This window comes from Rhinoraja longicauda, chromosome 29, assembly GCF_053455715.1.
Source record: "Rhinoraja longicauda isolate Sanriku21f chromosome 29, sRhiLon1.1, whole genome shotgun sequence".
Classification (NCBI taxonomy): Eukaryota; Metazoa; Chordata; class Chondrichthyes; order Rajiformes; family Arhynchobatidae; genus Rhinoraja; species Rhinoraja longicauda.
Genome location: NC_135981.1, coordinates 8416045 through 8437833, shown reverse-complemented (window position 1 = coordinate 8437833; position 21789 = coordinate 8416045). Strand labels below are relative to the sequence as shown.

The window sequence follows — 21789 nt, the reverse complement described above, 5'->3', positions numbered from 1 at the left end:
GCATTAATAAATTAAATGAGCGTTAAATAAGCCTGATGGGCCAAATGGCCTAATTCTGCTCCTTGAACCTATCAACATGATTTTTTAAAGTTTAGTTTGGTTCAGAGATACAGCGCGGAAACAGGCCCTTTCGGCCCACCGGGTCCGCGCCGACCAGCGATCCCCGCACATTAACACTATCCTATACCCACTAGGGACAATTATTTACATTTACCAAGCCAATTAACCTACACACCTGTACGTTTTTGGAGTGTGGGAGGAAACCGAAGATCTCGGAGAAAACCCACGCAGGTCACGGGGAGAACGTACAAACTCCATACAGACGGCGCCCGTAGTCAGGATCGAACCCGGGTCTCCAGCGCTGTATTCGTTGTAAGGCAGCAACTCTACCGCTGCGCCACCGTGCCCTTTCAATTTATGAAAGGGACAACATGGAAATAGGCCCATCGGCCCACCGTTTCCATGGCAACCATCCCATTTAACATTCATACTTTTGCGTCCACTCCCATTACACTGGGGATAACCTACAGAGACCAATTAACCTACAAACCCACACGGCTTTGGGGTATCGGTGGAAACCCGAGAACTTGGAGCAATACAACGCAGTCACAGGGAGAATGAGTAAACTCCACACAGACAGCAGCCGAGGTCAGGATCGAACCCAGGTGCCTGCAGCCACTGTGTAATGGTGCAGCGGGTAGAGTATTTAAGGTCATAAGGAATAGGAGTAGAATTAGGCCATTCGGCCCATTGTCTACTCCACCATTCAATCATGGCTGATCTAGCTCTCCCTCCTAACCCCATTCTCCTGCCTTCTCCCCATAACCTCTGACACCCGCACTAATCAAGAATCTATCTATCTACGCCTTAAAAATATCCACTGACTTGGCCTCAACAGCCTTCTGTGTCAAAGAATTCCACAGATTCACCACCCTCTGACTAAAGAAATTCCTCCCCATCTCCTTCCTAAAAGAACGTCCTTTAATTCAGAGGCTATGGCCTCTAGTTCTAGACTCTCCCACTAATTAGTTGCATTTTCCAACATTTCTGCAGTTAAGAAATACACAAACACCTCATTGCCACGTGCTTTTATCTTTTGTGATCGCAGTAATCAGGCTGAGTTCCTTTTTATTTATGATTGTCTATAGAAGATGACCTGAACCCTCGATATTGACTGTTTTTGTTGGCTCACCTTTAAGCTGCTGTCAAATGGATTCTTATTGATTTGGGGACCTTCGGAATCTATAATAAAACACAAAAGTATCTAATTATAACTGGGAATCATAAAAAGGGGTTGTGGTGTCCAGTTCCATTAAGAGTTAGCATTCCATTGCTGGAATTGTTTAAGGAATAAAATTTCAGTGGGAATTGTTTTACTGTTATATATTATTCATGTAATCTTACATGGAACATATAACACATCTCTCTGAGAGTCATCACACATTAACAACTTAATCTTTCACCAAGTTGTTCATTGGCTAGGAAGACGTCAAAAACTTAATATTTCATTAAGAACTGTTATTAGCACCATATTTAAAGTTATCAATACATGAATATTTCCATCATGTTACTTGGCCAAATGGGAAATATGGCCGCAAAAGTGATTTTTTTCACTGCTGTGCCTATTACTTTCCGATGGCATTTGCTAGAATTCAAACATTATGTGTTTGTTATTTTGAGGTAAGCTTCTCTGGAAGATTAGATTGCAAAGGATTCAGAGAGAGCTGATTGACTGGATAGAGATTGGCTTCATGGAAGGGATGCAGAAGGTGATGGTGGAAGGTTGTTTTTCGGTCTGGACTGCTGTGACTAGTGTTGCAAATTTGCAGATGACACTAAAGTGGGCAGTATTGTAGACAGCGGAGATGGTTATCAAAAGTTTCAGCAAGATCTTGATCAATTGGGAAAGTGGGCTGAGGAATGGTTAATTGAGTTTATTGCAGATAAGTGGGAGGTGTTGCCTTTTTGGAAGTCAAACCAGGGCAGGATCTATGCAGTGAATGGCAGGGGCTTGGGGCGTATTGTAGAGCAGAGGAATCTAAGAATGCAGGTGATTGTTCCTTGAAAGTGGCATCACGGATAGATAGGGTGGTCAAGAAGGTTTATGGTACCTTGATCTTCATCAATCAGGCCATTGAGTATAGAAGTTGGGATGTTATGTTACAGTTGTACTAAATAGTGCTAAGGAGTTTAATGTAGGGAAGAGCTGCAGATGCTGGTTTAAACCGAAGATAGACACAAAATGCTGGAGTAACTCAGCGGGACAGGCGGCATCTCTGGAGCGAAGGAATGAAGAAGAGTCTGAAGAAGGGTCTTGACCCGAAATGTCACCCGTTCCTTCTCTCCAGAGATATTGCCTGTCCCGCTGAGTTACTCCAGCATTTTTTTGTCTATCTAAGGAGTATTATGTTCAGTTTTGGTCACCCTGTTATAGGAAAGATGTTGTTGAGCTGGAAAGTGGGCTGAGAAGATGTATGAGGATATTGCCTGGATTCAAATTGGAAATAAGTCTGGTTATTGAAGGTGCTAAAATTGTAGGTTAAACTATGGTAAAATTCTTGGGGATAAAATGTATGTGGCATGTAAAATCTGTAATCTGATTTATTTGGGGGCTTTGGTTGCAACAGGGAAAAGTACCTGGGCTCCCGATGCTTGGAAAGTCATTTTGTTTTTCGTGATTCACCTGGTGGAAGAAACACATCAGATTATGAAAGGTGACAATAACATGAGTGACACGATGACGATGGATGGTGAAATCTAGACCATGAGGAAGAAAGTACAGTATAATCTCCCTGGGCCTTGAATCACTGAGATTCCTGTATTGCTAATCCACCCTTGGCTCTGGTTCTGATGGGTATCTGGTCATGCAGATATCAGGCCTTTATTGGGATCTCAGGTTTAGGTTTATTATTGTCACGTGTACCGAGGTGCAGATGTGGCTTTGTATGCTATCCAATCAGGTCAGATATACCATACAGAAATGTAATCAAGTCAAACTCAAGTACACTAGGTGGAGCAAAGGAGAAGGGGAAATGGAAGAGTGCAGAATATAGTTCTCAGCATTGTAGTGCATCAGTACCATACACAAAGCCCAATATCCACATTGGGGTAGAGGTGAATCGGACAGCACCCTAGCTTATGGAAGGACCCTTCAGAAGCCTGATAACAGTGGGGGAAGAAGCTATTCCTGAGTCTGGTCGTGCACACTTTCAAGCTTCTGTATCTTGTGCCGGATGGGAGCAGGGAGAAGAAGGAATGACTGGGTTGGGACAAATCTTTGATTATGTTGGCTACTTTTCGGAGGCAGTGTGAAGTGTAGATGGATTCATTGGTAGGAAGTCAATCCGTGTGATGGACTTGGCTATATTTACAACTCTGCAATTTCTTGCAGCCTTGGGCAGTGCTGTCATGGATTGGTTTGTGAAAAGCTCTAGTTGTGAACAGCACTAGATGCAATCTAATTCCACGTCACCTTACATTGAATAATAAGTAATCTAAGGAACGAGAGAAAACAGACCTCCACTTTTGCACTTCCATCATGAACTATTAAGTGCAATGTTTAGTCTGTGCAGGACACAAAATCAATGCACAGTTTATTATTTGCTCAGGGAAGAATCTTGAGAGAAAGTATGCTGGCCAGGGTACAGTGATAACTTCCTCTGGAAAAGCATTATGTTTAATATCCACTTGAAATGGCAGAAACAAAATCACCTCCATTATTGCAGCCCAGTCTTAACACGGTACTAATGTTTAGTACTTAGTGTAAGTTAGCACACAGTATAAGTTTAAGCAGGGTGGTGTTCATATGTACAATATTCTGACTCATGGATAAGCATGCTTTGATAGTTCTCACCAAACCCAAACTGATTTATTATAAAAAAAAGTGAGATAGTTCTCACCAAACCCAAACTGATTTATTATAAAAATGTGAGCAAATTAGTTGCCATGGTCAATGACCAGGATTCATAAGTTCGTAAGTTCTAGGAACAGAATTAGGACATTTGGCCCATCATCTACTCTGCCATTCAATCATGGATCATCCATCTTTTTCTCTCAACCCCATTCTCCTGCCTTCCCCCCATAACCCCTGACACTGGCAACCCCAGGCAATTGTTAATCGTCAAATCTTTGGAATCTTGTGTCTGAAATGGGATCCAAGGGTAAGAGCTAAAACCAGATGTCCTTGCAGCTTCAGCTCACTGTTTACCTCCATGGTGTTCACTTTCATTTAGTTGCTGCCTGTTGTACTGCATCAAGCACACGTCCCATTTACTTGCATAATACTGACGACTGCCCTTCAATGCCCTGAATAAGGGGTAGGCCATTTAGGACTGAGATGAGAAAAACCTTTTTCAGCCAGAGAGTTGTGAATCTGTGGAATTCTCTGCCGCAGAAGGCAGTGGAGGCCAATTCACTGGATGTATTCAAGAGAGAGTTGGATATGAGAGGGCTAGTGGAATCAAGGGATACGGGGAGAAAGCAGGAACAGGGTACTGATTCTGGATGATCAGCCAGGACATTTTGAATGGTGGGGCTGGCTCGAAGGGCCGAATGGCCTACTGTTGCACCTATTTTCTATGTTTCTATGTTTCTAAAAGTAATCTGGTATTGAAAGGAACATTGGGATTGTGCGAGGATGTGTGTTGATTTGCCTCATCTCTCCAGCTCCTGTTGACATTGATGGTTCATCACCAAATGGTTCACTTCATTTCAGGAGTCTCGTTGGTCTGATGTTGGTCTAGTTAGTCAAAGTACTTACCCTCACGAAGCAACTCCATGGGACATTGGTTAGGCCGCATTTGGAGTATTGCACGCAGTTCTGGTCACCCCATTATAGGAAAGATGTGGCGGCTTTGGAGAGGGGGCAGCGGAGGTTTACCAGAATGCTGCCTGGATTATAGGGTTTCAGCAACAGGGAGAGATTGGATAGGCTTGGATTGTTTTCTCTGGAACGTCGGAAGTTGATGGGAAGACTTGGTAGAAGTATATAAAATTATGAGAGGCATAGATCGGGTAGACAACCAGATCTTTTTCCCCAGGGTGGAAATGTCCGACACTAGATGGCGTAACTATAAGGTGAGGTGGGGAAAGTTTAATGGGGTTTTTTTTACACAGAGAGTAGTGGGGGACTGGAACACATTGCCAGGGGTGGTGGTGGAGGAGGAGGCGGATGTGAAGAGGATTTCAGATAGGCACATGGAAATGCAGGGAATAGAGGGATATGGATCATGTAGAGGCAGAGCAAGTCTGTTTAACTTGATATCGTGTTTGGGACATTGTGGGCCCAAGGGCCTTTTCCCGTGCTATAGGTTCGATGTTCTAAATCAGAAACCTATCGCTGGTGAACCACCAAGAAATGGACAGAAGATGATAGCAGATTCGACCATGAATGTGAGTTTTAGAAGCAGGGACACTCTAGGAGGAAAAGATTGCCCAGCGTGAGCACAAGTGTGTGAAGGAACTGCAGATGTGGTTTAAACCAAAGATAGATCAGTTTAAATTCAATTTGGAATATTTTGGAGGACCAAGAACCAAGACACAAATTGCTGGAGTAACTCAGCGGGACAGGCAGCATCTCTCGAGCGAAGGAATGGGTGACGTTTCGGGTCGAGACTGAAGAAGATGTCTCGGCCCGAAACATCACCCATTCCTTCTCTCCAGCGATGTTGCCTGTCCCACTGAGTTACACCAGCATTTTGTATCTGTGTGAGGTAAATAAAAAATAAAAAAATAAATAAACAATACTTGCGGGCATTTTACAGTGAGGCCTTGGTGGAACCGGGAAAATTCTCTGCAAAAAAGACCAAAAAAACCAAACAAATTTAAGTGAAACAGCGAAACAATTCTGCTTGGAAATTATTTGGTGATTGAATGGACCTACATTGTAGTAAAATGCTCCCGGAACTCCTGGCGGGCCCGGAGGTCCTGGCATACCAGGATAGCCTGGCATTCCCGGAAGACCCTGAACAAAACATGGAAAGAAAAAGATGTGTTAGCGCGTTGAAGCAAACAAGCTTAATTTTTGAACTTTAACATTGTGCCTTCATGGCCAAGTTAAGACTCTAAATTTTTAGCAACTTCGAACATGAAGAGTACGTACAAGATAGGGTCATAGTCGTTCAGGATGAAAACAGGCCCTTCAGCCCAACTTGCCCTTGCCGACCATTCTGTCTCATCTACACTAGTTCCATCTGCCCATGTTGGGCCAATATCCCACTAAACCTTCCCTGCCCATGTGCCTGTCACTGGCAATGATGGATACATGGAGATTACAGTAGAAGGGTCTGGACCTCGAACGTCACCCATTCTTTCTATCCAGAAATGCAGCCCGTCCCGCTGAGTTACTACAGCATTTTTTGTCTATCTTTGGAGATTACGATATATAGAGCCAAACATTTGTAACTCAGCGGGACGGGCAGCATCTCTGGAAAGAAGGAATGGGTGATTTTTTGGGTCTGATGAAAGGTCTCGACCCGAAACGTCACCCATTCCTTCATTCCACAGATGCTGCCTGTCCCGCTGAGTTACTCCAGCATTTTGTGTCTATCTACAGATGACAAACGTTTTAATACTATAGCTTCAAAGGCATTAAATTTCCCTTGTGTATTTTTTGCGTTGTGTGCGTGTGTAGTCTATGAGCACTTGTGCATGCGTGCAAGATGCCTGTGCCTGCAAAACCTTAAAGTCTGAATTATTTTGTCTTCATTCCGAACAGAGCTTTGAAATTCTTTAGTTCTTTTCTTGTCACCGAGTTTCCTGTATTCTCTGGGAATTAGAAAAACGAGGGTCAGTGTGTTTGAAGGCTAGAACGCTGAGGAGACTCAGCAAGGCGAGTGCTGAGATATTGTTTCCCTTAGCAGCAAGGTCTGGAACTAGGGAGCACGATCTCAAGGGACGTTTAGACCAAGGTCGGGAGGGAAAGCTTTCACTCCGAAGGTAGTGAATCTTAGGAATTATCTCCCTCAGTAATTTCAAAGCCAAGATTGAAAGACTTGGAATTTGGAGCAAAGAAGAAATGTATAAATTGCTTGGAATGTGCTTAGGTTGCGGGTTAAAGGCAGCACAATGGTCGAGGTGCCGCCTTACAGCGCCAGAGATCCGGGTTCAATCCTGACCACGGGTGCCGTCTGTATGGAGTTTGTACGTTCTCCCTGTGACCTGCCTGGGTTTTGTCTGGGACCTCCAGCTTCCTCCCACACTCCAAAGACGTGCAGGTTTATAGGCTAATTGGCTTTGGTACAATTGTAAATTGTCCCTCGTGTGTGTAGGATGGTATTGACGTGCGGGGACTGCTGGTTGGCGTGGACTCGTTGGGCCGATGGACCTGTTTCCGCACTGTCTCCAAACGAAACTAAAATTATTCGCAATCAATATGTCAATATGATCCTCTTACTCTATCTCATGCTCCGGTATTTTATTTTATTCTTCACACGTTTAAATTATAATGGTTTATTTTTAATTGTCTACTGTATATCGTGTTGTCGTCCTTGCGAGCAAAGCACCAAGGTAAAATTCTTGTATGTATACATACTTAGCTAATAAAATGTATTCAATTCAATTCAAGTCAATCTGTTCCCATAGTATTTTTATGATGTGACTTACACTGTTAGAACAAGGCTCTCCCTTCTCCCCTTTCAGTCCTGGAAGGCCCTGTTTGTACAAAAAGAAACAATCACATTTTGAACACACAAGATCTTGGAATTCAACCAACTATTGACTTCCCATTTCTCTTTTCAACACCTCACAACTTTTCATTCGGAAAAAGCATCACCACCATTTTAACTCCTCCAAAGCTTTTAAATTCTTGTGGCCAACTATTTATGGTGCGGAAATTAATGTGACTCGAATGGACCCACAGACAAGGTCTTCCAAAGCAAAACTTTGCTCGTTGTTTTTAACCCCCAAATGAGCTCAAAGCATTCCGTAGTTTGGCCATAATCATATGGTACAGGACAAGGCCATTCGGCCCATAGTGGCCAGTCCTTGTGCTTGAAAGGGTCAGTCCATCGGCTTTTAAGGAATAAAGTCCATAAGTAAAAGTGGACCAGCCAAAGCTAATGGCTATAGATAAAAGTTAAAGCTACTTTTAAAGCCAAGAAAATGGCTTATAATATGGCCAGAAAAAGTTGAATGATTGGGGAGACTTAAGGTTTTGCAAAAGAGGAACAAAAACATAAGAAAAAACGACATTGTTGAAATCAATTGTATGTTGATGGATCTTTTACTGGTCTTCCAGGAATGCTAATTTCTCCCTTCAGTGTATTCAGGATCTGCGCCAAAAGCTAAAGGGAAAGTATTGTCAATATTTTACAAATCCATTAATTTTACCTCCATTCTATTAAAGCTGCTAGTTAATTATGTTTCTGTCCCATGAGCAATTTAATGAGTGTCCTGATTTATATTTATAAAACGTTCAGGGTCAAGACTCCTTCAGGAATCATGTTTGGTCTTTTATGTCATTGCATATGGGCTGCCAAGAAAGTTCGAGGGAACAGCTCAGATTAGTTTATTGTCACGTGTGCTGAGGTACAGTGAAAAGCTTATCGTTGCGTGCTAACCGGTTATCAGAAATACAATGCATGATTACAATCGATCCGTTTATGGTGCGCAGGTACATGATAAGGGAATAACGGTTAGTACTAGGTAAAGCCAGCAACATACGATCAAGGATATCCGAGGGTCATCAAAGAGGGAGACAATAGGTCAGCACTGCTCTCTGGTTGTGGTAGGATGATTCAGTTGCCAGATAACAGCTGGGAAGAAACTGTCCCCAAATCTGGACGTGTGTGTTTTCACACTCCTAGTTTTGTCTCTGCTCACATGTGTTATGTGTACATCTGTTGCTATCTGTAGTCTTCTCTGTCTTCAATGGACCACAGTTAATGAGTGGACCAACGTAGATACTTTCACTTACAACATGCAGTGGTGACCAGAAATTAAATCCTCTGATACCTGACTTGTGTGTTCAAGGCCATTTTGTCATGATAAACGCTATTTTACATTCTATATCTTTCCATTTTGTGTCTCTCTGCTTTCAATTTCACATCATGTTCTCAGAATTGTAAGTTTCAGGAAAGCCTGCTTCAGCTTTACAGGACTTTGGCCAGGCCATATTTGGAGCACTGAGTGCAGTTCTGGTCGCCCCATTACGGGAAGGATGTGGAGGCTTTGGAGAGGGTGCAGACGAGGTTCAACAGAATGCCGCCTGCTTTGGAGAGTATTACAGATAAGGAGAGGTTGGACTGACCAATTGTTTTCTCTGGAGCATCAGAGGTTGAGGGGGAGTCCTGATAGGAGTAAATAAAATTATGAGAGGCACAGATGATGAGGTGGGTAAATAGTCATAACCTTTCAACCCAGGCATAGATCAGGTAGATCCACAAAACTTTACAAAAGTTGAGCAGACTGTCATGCCATCAGTCAGGCCGGATTTTAATTGATGAGCGTTTGAGTGCACTGGGCTTCTACGCGCTGGAGTTTAGAAGGACGAGGGGGACTTCATTGAAACTCACTGAATAGTGAAAGGACTGGATAGAGTGGATGTGGAGAGGATGTTTCCACTAGTGGGAGAGTCTAGGACCAGAGGCCATAGCCTCAGAATTAAAGGACGTTCCTCTTGGAAGAAGATGAGGAGGAATATCTTCATTCGGAGGGTGGTGAATCTGTGGAATTCATTGCCACAGAAGGCTGTGGAGGCCAAGTCAATGGATATGTTTAAGTCAAGTCAAGTCAAGTCAATTTTATTTGTATAGCACATTTAAAAACAACCCACGTTGACCAAAGTGCTGTACATCAGTTCAGGTACTAAGAAAACGAACATACAACGGCACACAAACATTACAGCACATACATAAACAGTTCACAGCGCCCCCTCAGAGGGTCTCAAACGCTAGGGAGTAGATTAAGGCAGAGATAAATATTGTTGATTAGTACAGGTATCAGGTGTTATGGGGAGAAGGCAGCAGAATCAGGTTGAGACGGAGAGATAGATCAGAGATGATTGAACGGTGGAGTAGACTTGATAGGCCGAATGGCCTAATTCTGCTCCTATCACTGATGAACTCCTGAACGCAGAGAGGCTGGAGCTGCTGGAGGGCAATGTTCCTGCTGCTGACATTTACCTGGTCGTAGGGAGGGCTGAGCCTCTGGTCGGCTGGGCCGGGAGGACCAGGGAGTCCGGGAGGGCCCTGGGGTCCAGGCTTAGACTCACATTCCAGCTCACAGACGCCCTGTATCACAGCTCATGGAAAAATATAGAACAAAGGAACAGTCACAGCACGTAATGAACAGTAGACCCAGTGCTTCACAAACTTTAATGCACAGCCAGCCTCATACCTCCATAAACCCATCCCCAGTGCCCCACTGGCCCACCCTATAAAACCCTGTGGTAGACTCAAATAGACATGGAGTAACTCAGCGGGTCAGGCGGCAGATGTGGAGAAAAGGAATAGGTGACGTTTCCAGTTGAGACCCTTCTTCAGACTGAGAGTCATGGAAGAGGGTAATCTCTGGAGAGTTTCTCTCTGGAGAGTCTCTCTCTCCCCTGACTCTCAGTCCGAAGAAGGGTCTCGACTGGAAACGTCACTTATTCCTTTTCTCCACAGGGGCTGCCTGACCCGTTGACTTTGTGTCTGTCATTGGTGTATAAACCAACATCTGCAGTTGCTTCCTACACTATTAAAGCCATTGTTCAGATCAGCGAACCGCTAAGAACAGCAGTGGTGACTCACGCACTGCACTATTTACTAACAACACCGCCTACACTCTTACCTCAATAATGATGCATGAATCATTATATAATATTCAAGTAATAGCCCTGAAAAGTTCCAAGAAATATTACTTTGAAATAATACTCCTAATTTGAGGAAGGACATTATTGCTATAGTGGTAGTGCAGCGTAGGTTCACCAGGTTGATACCCGGGATGGCGGGACTGACGTATGATGAAAGAATGGGTTGACTGGGCTTATATTCATGGGAATTTTGAAGGATGAGAGGGGATCTTATAGAAACATGCAGGAAAAATGTTCCCGATATTGGGGGAGTCCAGAACTAGGAGTCACAGTTTAAGAACAAGGAGTAGGCCATTTAGGACTGAGATGAGGAAAAACTTTTCACCCAGAGTTGTGAATCTGTGGAATTCTCTGCCGCAGAAGGCAGTGGAGGCCAATTCACTGGATGTTTTCAAGAGAGAGTTAGATTTAACTCTCCCCCTCCCCCCCCCCCCCCCCCCCGATATACTGTATCAACTCCGTACAGATAGCACCCGTAGTCAGGATCGAACCCGGGTCTCTGGCGCTGTGAGGCAGCAACTCTACCGCTGCGCCCCCTGTTGTTCCAGTGTTGTAAATCATGGCACAGGCCAAGACCACACCAGTTTTTCACTGAGTTAGTTTTGAACAAAGATTGTTAGATGAATCCATAAATCAAAGCGCCAAAGTTGAATGAACAATTCTTTGTAACTTGGTTATACTGACCGGCTCTCCTTGTGGTCCTGTTATGCCTGGGAAACCTGGAGAACCGGGGGCTCCTGAGTATCCCTGAACATGAGAGGCAAAGCAAGGTTATGAATCAAAGATAGGCACAAAACGTTGGAGTAACTCAGCGGGACAGGCAGCATCTGTGCAGAGAAAGAATAGGTGACGTTTCGGGGCGAGACCCTTCCTCAGCTTCTGAATCGTCAGGCATGACATAAACTAGAGGTGATCTCCAGGGATTCAGAAACTGGCTGACACTCCACAGAAATGAAGGGGAACAGACTGGGGAGACGGAGAGAAGCTATTTTAGTGTTTGTGTTATTGAGAACTAGAGTATAATGTTCAAAAAATTAGAGCCAGCGTTTTAGGAAGGAACTTCTGAAACTTTTCTACACTCTAATGATTGCAGATGTTTGAAACTCTTTGTGATGCAAAACAATCTCGGGATGTGAAGATCTAACATTAATAGTACTTGCCAAGGATGCTAAATTTCTGCTGTACTTTTAACTTTTTTTTTAATGGCATGTTTATGTGTGCTCAGTGAGACAAAGGATAAGAGTTTAGTTTAGTTTAGTTTAGAGATACAGCTTGGAAACAGGCCCTTCGGCCCATCGAATCCGCACCGACCAGCGATCCCCGCACATTAACACTATCCTACACACACTAGGGACAATTTTACATTTGTACCAAGCCAAACAACCTACAAACCAGTATTTCCTTTGGAGTGTGGGAGCAAACTGAAGATCTCGGAGAAAACTCACGTGGTCGAGATCGAACCCAACCACTGGTGCTGTAAGGCAGCAACTCTACCGCTGCGCCACCGTGCCACTCATTTAGTTTAGGTTAGTTTACTTTAGAGACACAGCTTGGAAACAGGCCCCTTTGGCCCACTGAGTCCGTGCCAAACGACGTATACCCATCTGTTAAAAGAACAAGCCAAAATCCTGAGAATAAAAACTTGACATTTACCTGTTCACCTCGAAGACCGGCGTCACCTTTTTCACCCTTTAACCAAACATGAAGATACAATTAGAAAGTCGTTGCCTTTATAAATCAGAGCATCGTATATAGAAGTTGGGATGTAATGTTAAAATTGTACAGGGCATTGGTGAGGCCGAATCTGGAGTATGGTGTGCAGTGCTGGTCGCCAAATTATAGGAAGGATGTCGACAAAATGGAGAGGGTACAGAGGAGATTTACTAGAATGTTGCCTGGGTTTCAGCACTTAAGCTACAGAGAGAGGTTGAACAGGTTGGGTCTTTATTCTTTGGAGCGTAGAAGGTTGAGGGGAGACTTGATAGAGGTTTTAAAATTTTTAAGAGGGACGGACAGAGTTGACGTGGGTAGGCTTTTCCCTTTGAGAGTGGGGAAGATTCCAACAAGGGGACATAGCTTCAGAATTGAGGGACAAAAGTTTAGGGGTAACATGAGGGGTAACTTCTTTACTCAGAGGGTGGTGGCTGTATGGAATGGGCTTCCGGTGGAAGTGGTGGAGGCAGGCTCGATTTTATTATTTAAGAGTAAATTGGATAGGTATATGGATAAGAGGGGATTGGAGGGTTATGGTCTGAGAGCAGGTAGAAGAGACTAGGTCAGAGAGAGTGGTCGGCGTGGACTGGTAGGGCCGAACGGGCCTGTTTCCGTGCTGTAGTTGTTATATGGTTATATGGTTATATGGTTCATGAGAGAATATTCGAGACCTCTGCTCCTTCTAAATTCTTGCTGGGGAACCAGCGATTCATCTCAATAGAAATGGGAGCTGGTGCCCTCTAGTTACCGTACCTGCAGCCCTCTGTTACCAGATAGTTACCGTATCGGCAGTTGGCACCATCATCCCCACGCAGTGGCAGTCCCATTGCTGCCAATGACCTCCACGATCACCAGTGAGGACAAAGCTAACGATTTACTTTGTAGAGGTTTCCATGGTGCCAAGTTGGCACTGACCATACACAATCCTGTTCAGACTGTCCTTTAAAGCGTTGAGCAAAAGAATCTGACCACTTACGGTGATAACGGCCAGTGAGGTGCTGAGCTGTTTCTGGGTGCTACAGTTACTTAACAGGGGGAGTATTGTGCAGTAGGGTTGCCAACTTCCCCACCCCTAAATAAGGGACAAGGTGATGTCACCGCCCCGTGCCCCACATGACCTCACCCAGCCAGCGGCCACGTGCTCCCGCTCCACCAATGGCGGCCGCCATTGGTGGAGCGGGAGCATGTGGCCCGCTGGCTGGGTGAAGTCACGTGGGGCGCGGGACGGTGAGGTCGCCCTTTGTCCCTTATTTGGGTGTGAGGAAGTTGGCAACCCTACTAATACAGGACAAGGACGGTCCCCTACGGGGCAAACTAATTTGGCCCAAAATACGGGATGTCCCAGCTAATACGGGGCAGTTTGCGACCCCATTGTTCAGGGCAGTGCCAACGAGGCCCTGAATTGGCATCACAAAGGAGTGAATTTTTAGTTTAGTTCAGTTTAGAAATACAGCGTGGAAACAGGCCCTTCGGCCCACCGAGTCCGCACCGACCATGGATCCCCGCACACTAATACTATCCTACACACACTAGGGACAATTTTCATTTATACCAATTAACCTACAAACTTGTATGTCTTTGGAGTGTGGGAGGAAACCGAAGATCTCGATGTCCCATGTCCCTGCCTCAACTACCTCCATACGCCCAGCACCCTTTGTGTGAAAAAGTTATCTATCGGATTCCTATTAAATAGGCATGGTGGCACGGTGGCGCAGCGGTAGAGTTGCTGCCTCACAGCGAATGCAGCGCCGGAGACTCGGGTTCGATCCTGACTACGGGTGCTGTACTGTACGGAGTTTGTATGTTCTCCCCGTGACCTGCGTGGGTTTTCTCCGAGATCTTCGGTTTCCTCCCACACTCCAAAGACGTACAGGTTTGTAGGTTAATTGGCTGGGCAAATGTAAAAATTGTCCCGAGTGGGTGTAGGATAGTGTTAATGTGCGGGGATCGCTAGGCGGCGCGGACCTGGTGGGCCGAAGGGCCTGTTTCTGCGCTGTATCTCTAAATCTAAATCTAAATCTAAATATTTTCCCCTTCACCTTAAACCTCTGTCCTCTGGTCCTCGATTCGCTTTCTCTGGGCAAGAGACTCTGTGCATCTACCGGATATATTCCTCTCATGGTTTTATACACCTCGATACGATCACCCCCTGCACTCCATGGAATAGAGACCCAGCCTACTCAACCTCTCCCTATAGCTCAGACCCTCTAGTTCTGGCAACCTTCTCGTAAATCTTCTCTGAACCCTTTCCAGCTTGACAACGTCCTTCCTACAACATGGTGCCCAGAACTGAACACAATACTCTAAGTGCGGCTTCACCAACGTCTTATGCAACTGCAGCATGACCTCCCAACTTCTATACTCGATACTCTGACTGATGAAGGCTGATCTGCAGTTCCTTTATATGATATCAATTTGCTGTAAACAGAATAAAGCAAATTCTGTGTTATCGTAAAGCATCCCTTGTAATCACCTACCTTGTGGTTTTGGTAGGGGTACTCTGAATCATCCGCACATGTTGCAGCTGGTCCTTGAGGTCCTGGAAGACCTAAGTCACCTTTTTCACCCTAACAAAGCAAAAATACAGTGGTCCTTGGTCTATTGCAATTGGCATCCGAGCTGCGCTGCACTCCCTCCCGCCTTCTAACCAGGAGGTTCTGGGTTCGAGCTGGGGTCTCTGGAGATTTTGAGGTACAACATTTAGCTGAAACACTCTGATCTGGGGGTTGGAGGTGCTGCTTCTCCAAACAAAGTGACATCCCATGCACTCTCCAGGCGGATGGAAGAGATGGCTTGGCTTCAAGGAATCACAGAGATCTCTTCCCATGTTCTGGCCCAAATCCCTCAGGCAGAGTGGTGGATATTTGTGGGCGTTTATGGTGAGCTACCTGCTGTGCCTCCCACCTTACAGGAATGGGCGCACTTCATATTTGCTACAAAACTCTTCAGACATGGAGTCGTGCAGCGTGGAAACAGGCCCTTCAGCCCAACTTGCCCACACCGACCAAGATGCCCCATCGACACTAGTCCCAGCTGCCCACCACCTGCCTTGGCGGCACTGTGAAATCCCCTCACTTTGTTCAGATCAGGGAGGAAAGTCCCCCATCATAACACCTCCCCTGCGGCCATTGTGTAATATCTTCCACGTATTGTTATTGGTATTAGATTATTATTGTCACACACACCTAAATACAATGAAAACCATTTTTTTTGTATGCTATTCAATCAAATCAGGTAATACTGAACGTGATCCAATCAAACCAAACCCAAGTGCAATGGGTAGTGCAAAGAGCAAAATATCAAGAGTGCAGAATATACTTTTGTAATGTTGTAACATTGCAGTTCCAGAGAAAAAGTCCCATGTTCGCAACGAGGTAGGTTGGAAGATTGGGACCACACCCTGGGTTATGGGAGAACCTTTCAGTCATTTGATAACGGAGGGAATGGCAATAAATGCAGTAAAGATGCCGCACTGTAGGAAGATGCTACAATATCTCCATTGCTGCCATGCATAACCAATATTCAACCATACCTTGTCTCCGAGAACGCCAACTCCTGGGTATCCTTGATATCCTGCCTCACCCTGGACAAGTGGAAACAACAGTTACGTTAGTATCAAGTGTTGTGGCAACCATTGGGCCCTCGGAGTGTTGCGCAGAGACTGAATGGGTTATTGTACCAGGCACCGCACTACCGAGGCAGAGGACTACACCATGCAGAGAGTTCACAGTGTCTCATTGTTATATGTTCCAGAACACAACAATGAAATACTTACTTGCAGCGGCACAACAGATATGGAAACACCCTAATAAACAAAGAAATACGGTAGATAGTGGGTCAGTGGGTGGGTGGGTAAGTGGGTGGGTGGGTTGGTGGGTTGGTGGGTGAGTGGGTGGGTGGGTGAGTGGGTGGGTGGGTGAGTGGGTGGGTGGGTTGGTGGGTTGGTGGGTGAGTGGGTGAGTGGGTGAGTGGGTGGGTGGGTTGGTGGGTTGGTGGGTGAATGGGTGAGTGGGTGGGCGGGTGGGTGAGTGGGTGGGTGGCTGGGTGGGTGGGTGAGGGAGTGGGTGGGTGGGTGGGTGGATGGGTGGGTGGGTTGGTGGGTGAGTGGGTGAGTGGGTGGGTGGGTTGGTGGGTTGGTGGGTGAATGGGTGAGTGGGTGGGCGGGTGGGTGAGTGGCTGGGTGGGTGGGTGGGTGAGGGAGTGGGTGGGTGGATGGGTGGATGGGTGGGTGGGTGAGTGGGTGGGTGGGTGGGTGAGTGAGTTGGTGGGTGGGTGGATGGGTGGGTGGGTGAGTGGGTGGGTGGGTGGGCGAGTGGATGTGTGAGGGAGTGGGTGGGTGGGTGAGTGGGTGAGTGAATTGGTGGGTGGGTGAGTGGGTGGGTGGATGAGTGAGTGGGTGGGTGAGTGGGCGAGGGAGGGTGGGTGAGTGGGTGGGTAGATGGGTGAGTAGGTAGGTGGGTGGGTGAGTAAGTGGGTGGGTGAGTGGGTGGGAGGGTGAGTGGGTGGGTGGGTGGGTGGGTGAGTGAGTTGGTGGGTGGGTGGATGGGTGGGTGGGTGGACGGGTGGGTGGGAGAGTGAGTGAGTGGGTGGGTGAGTGAGTGAGTGAGTGAGTGAGTGAGTGAGTGAGTGAGTGAGTGAGTGAGTGAGTGAGTGAGTGAGTGAGTGAGTGAGTGAGTGAGTGAGTGAGTGAGTGAGTGAGTGAGTGAGTGAGTGAGTGAGTGAGTGGATGGGTGAGTGGGTGGGTGGGTTGGTGGGTGGGCGAGTGGATGGTGGGTGGGTGGGCGGGTGGGTGGGTGGGTGAGCGGGTGAGTGGGTGGGTGAGTGAGTGGGTGGGTGGGTGGGTGGGTGGATGGGTGGGTGGGTGAGTGAGTGGGTGGGTGGGTGGATGGGTGGGTGGGTGAGTGAGTGGGTGGGTGGGTGGGTGGATGGGTGGGTGGATGGGTGGGTGGGTGAGTGAGTGGGTGGATAAACAAACAAACAATAATAGTGTAAAAACAATGTGCCAAGGTCTGTGTGGTGTGGAGCTTATTCGGAGGTTGTCGTGTGTAATAGCCTGATGATTGAAGGGAAGAAGTTGCTCCTGAACCTGGACGCTACAGTTTTTAGGCTCCTATACAATCTTCCTGATAGTGGGAGTGAGATGTGAGCGTGGCCAGGGTGGTGTGGGTCTCTGCTGAAGCTGGCTGTCTTTTTGAGGCAACAAACGTAAGATAGACACAAAATGCTGGAGTAACTCAGCGGGTCAGTCAGCATCTCTGGGAAAAAGGCATAGGTAACGTTTCGGGTCGAGGCCCTTCTCTCAGTCTGAAGAAGGGTCTCAACCCGAAACGTCACCTGTTGCTTTTCTCCAGAGATGCTGCCTGACCCGCTGAGTTACTCCAGCATTTTGTGTCTATCTTCGGTGTAAACCAGCATCTGCAGTTCCTTCCTACGCCTGTACCTAACCCCCATTCTCTCCCCAACACCACAGCACAGTATCGTCCCCTCCCCACAACACTGCCCACCTCCCTCCCCTGCCCCACACCACACCCCACTTCCCGGATATTCTGCTAATTATCAACTTGTTCTCACAATAGACAATAGACAATAGGTGCAGGAGTAGGCTATTCAGCCCTTCGAGCCAGCACCGCCATTCAATGCGATCATGGCTGATCACTCTCAATCAGTACCCCGTTCCTGCCTTCTCCCCATACCCCCTCACTCCGCTATCCTTAAGAGCTCTATCCAGCTCTCTCTTGAAAGCATCCAACGAACTGGCCTCCACTGCCTTCTGAGGCAGAGAATTCCACACCTTCACCACTCTCTGACTGAAAAAGTTCTTCCTCATCTCCGTTCTAAATGGCCTACCCCTTATTCTTAAACTGTGGCCCCTTGTTCTGGACTCCCCCAACATTGGGAACATGTTTCCTGCCTCTAATGTGTCCAATCCCCTAATTATCTTATATGTTTCAATAAGATCCCCCCTCATCCTTCTAAATTCCAGTGTATACAAGCCCAATCGCTCCAGCCTTTCAACATACGACAGTCCCGCCATTCCGGGAATTAACCTAGTGAACCTACGCTGCACGCCCTCCATAGCAAGAATATCCTTCCTCAAATTTGGAGACCAAAACTGCACACAGTACTCCAGGTGCGGTCTCACCAGGGCCCGGTACAACTGTAGAAGGACCTCTTTGCTCCTATACTCAACTCCTCTTGTTACGAAGGCCAACATTCCATTGGCTTTCTTCACTGCCTGCTGTACCTGCATGCTTCCTTTCATTGACTGATGCACTAGGACACCCAGATCTCGTTGAACTCCCCCTCCTCCTAACTTGACACCATTCAGATAATAATCTGCCTTTCTATTCTTACTTCCAAAGTGAATAACCTCACACTTATCTACATTAAACTGCATCTGCCATGTATCCGCCCACTCACACAACCTGTCCAAGTCACCCTGCAGCCTTATTGCATCTTCCTCACAATTCACACTACCCCCCAGCTTAGTATCATCTGCAAATTTGCTAATGGCACTTTTAATCCCTTCGTCTAAGTCATTAATGTATATCGTAAATAGCTGGGGGCCCAGCACCGAACCTTGCGGTACCCCACTGGTCACTGCCTCCCATTCCGAAAGGGACCCATTTATCCCCACTCTTTGCTTTCTGTCTGTCAACCAATTTTCTATCCATGTCAGTACCCTACCCCCAATACCATGTGCCCTAATTTTGCCCACTAATCTCCTGTGTGGGACCTTGTCGAAGGCTTTCTGAAAGTCGAGGTACACCACATCCACTGACTCTCCCTTGTCAATTTTCCTAGTTACATCCTCAAAAAATTCCAGTAGATTTGTCAAGCATGATTTCCCCCTCGTAAATCCATGCTGACTCGGAATGATCCCGTTACTGCTATCCAAATGCTCAGCAATTTCGTCTTTTATAATTGACTCCAGCATCTTCCCCACCACTGATGTCAGACTAACTGGTCTATAATTACCCGTTTTCTCTCTCCCTCCTTTCTTAAAAAGTGGGGTAACATTTGCTATCCTCCAATCCACCGGAACTGATCCTGAATCTATAGAACATTGAAAAATGATCTCCAATGCTTCCACTATTTCTAGAGCCACCTCCTTAAGTACCCTGGGATGCAGACCATCAGGCCCTGGGGATTTATCAGCCTTCAGTCCCATCAGTCTACCCAAAACCATTTCCTGCCTAATGTGGATTTCCTTCAGTTCCTCCATCACCCTAGGTTCTCCGACCCCTAGAACATTTGGGAGATTGTGTGTATCTTCCTCAGTGAAGACAGATCCAAAGTAACGGTTTAACTCGTCTGCCATTTCTTTGTTCCCCATAATAAATTCCCCTGTTTCTGTCTTCAAGGGACCCACATTTGCCTTGACTATTTTTTTCCTCTTCACGTACCTAAAAAAACTTTTGCTATCCTCCTTTATATTATTGGCTAGTTTACCCTCGTACCTCATCTTTTCTCCCCGTATTGCCTTTTTAGTTAACTTTTGTTGCTCTTTAAAAGAGTCCCAATCCTTTGTCTTCCCACTCTTCTTTGCTATGTTATACTTCCTCTCCTTAATTTTTATGCTGTCCCTGACTTCCCTCGTCAGCCACAGGTGTCTCTTACTCCCCTTAGAGTCTTTCCGCCTCTTTGGAATAAATTGATCCTGCAACCTCTGCATTATTCCCAGGAATACCTGCCATTGCTGTTCTACCGTCTTCCCTGCTAGGGCCTCCTTCCAGTCAATTTTGGCCAGCTCCTGCCTCATGCCTCCGTAATCCCCTTTGCTATACTGTAATACCGACACTTCCGATTTTCCCTTCTGCCTTTCCATTTGCAGAGTAAAACTTATCATGTTGTGATCACTGCCTCCTAATGGCTCTTTTACCTCTAGTCCCCTTATCAGATCAGGATCATTACACAACACTAAATCCAGAATTGCCTTCTCCCTGGTAGGCTCCAGTACAAGCTGTTCTAAGAATCCATCTCGAAGGCACTCTACAAACTCTCTTTCCTGGGGTCCATTTCCAACCTGATTTTCCCAGTCTACCTGCATGTTGAAATCTCCCATAACCACCGTAGCATTACATTTGTGACACGCCAATTTTATCTCCTGATTCAACTTGCACCCTATGTCGAGGCTACTGTTTGGGGGCCTATAGATAACTCCCATTAGGGTCTTTTTACCCTTACAATTTCTCATTTCTATCCATACTGATTCAACATCTCCTGATTCTATGTCACCCCTTGCAAGGGAATGAATATCATTCCTTACCATCAGAGCAACCCCACCCCCTCTGCCCACCTGTCTGTCTTTTCTATACGTTGTGTACCCCTGAATATTCAGTTCCCAGCCCTGGTCCTCTTGTAGCCATGTCTCAGTGATCCCTACAACATCATACTTGCCCATGACTAACTGAGCCTCAAGCTCATCCACTTTATTTTTTATACTACGCGCATTTAAGTACAACACTTTAACTTCTGTATTCACCTCCCCTCTCACATCGGTCACAATTGGCCCTGCCCTTAATTTCTTTTCCCCTCTAGAACTTCTGTTCCCATTCTTCCGAGAGTCTTTTGCAATATCTCCTGTATTCCCTTTTTTTACCTCATCTTCATATTCACAATTTGTCAACCCCTCCCCCCACTACTTAGTTTAAAGCCACAGGTGTCGCACTAGCAAACCTGCCTGCCAGAATGTTTGTCCCCCTGCTGTTAAGATGTAACCCGTCCCTTTTGTACAAGTCACCCCTAGCCCAGAAGAGATCCCAGTGGTCCAGAAATCTAAATCCCTGCTCTCTGCACCAGCCCCTCAGCCATATATTCATACCCTCTATCTCTCTGTTCCTGGCCTCACCAGCACGAGGTACCGGTAGCAGTCCAGAGATAACCACCTTCGACGTCCTACTTCTCAGTGTTTTTCCCAACTCTCTAAACTCCCGCTGTAGCACCTCCTTCCTCTTCCGCCCGACGTCATTCGTGCCCACATGCACAATGACTTCAGGTTGATCGCCTTCCCTCACTAGGATTTTCTGAAGCCGGTCCGTGATGTGTTGAACCCTGGCACCAGGGAGGCAACAGACCATCCTCAAGTCCCTCCTGCTGCCACAGAATATTCTATCCGTCCCTCGGACGATGGAGTCACCGACCACTACGGCTCTTCCTGACTTCGGTCTCCCCTGTCGAGTATCCTTGCCAACAGGTCCGCCACTCGGACTGCAAACGTCTTCTGCCCCGACAGTTCCCAAGAGGGTATACCTATTTGCAATAGGCACAGCCACTGGGGTCTC

The 21789-nt window shown here is 46.4% G+C and overlaps 1 protein-coding gene across 1 annotated transcript in view; it reads right to left on the bottom strand.

The window, feature by feature from the left end:
* The window catches only part of LOC144607516 (uncharacterized), an 88479-nt gene that overhangs the window by 14701 nt on the left and 51989 nt on the right, over window positions 1-21789 (bottom strand). Inside the window, exons 13-22 of the mRNA XM_078424412.1 lie at window positions 16038-16088; window positions 14983-15072; window positions 12446-12481; window positions 11477-11539; window positions 10122-10229; window positions 7603-7650; window positions 5882-5962; window positions 5750-5791; window positions 2638-2683; window positions 1193-1242 (exon numbers count right to left, since the gene is read on the bottom strand). Coding sequence (XP_078280538.1) covers window positions 1193-1242; window positions 2638-2683; window positions 5750-5791; window positions 5882-5962; window positions 7603-7650; window positions 10122-10229; window positions 11477-11539; window positions 12446-12481; window positions 14983-15072; window positions 16038-16088 — 615 coding nt within the window. The remainder of the gene's footprint in view (window positions 1-1192; window positions 1243-2637; window positions 2684-5749; window positions 5792-5881; window positions 5963-7602; window positions 7651-10121; window positions 10230-11476; window positions 11540-12445; window positions 12482-14982; window positions 15073-16037; window positions 16089-21789) is intronic.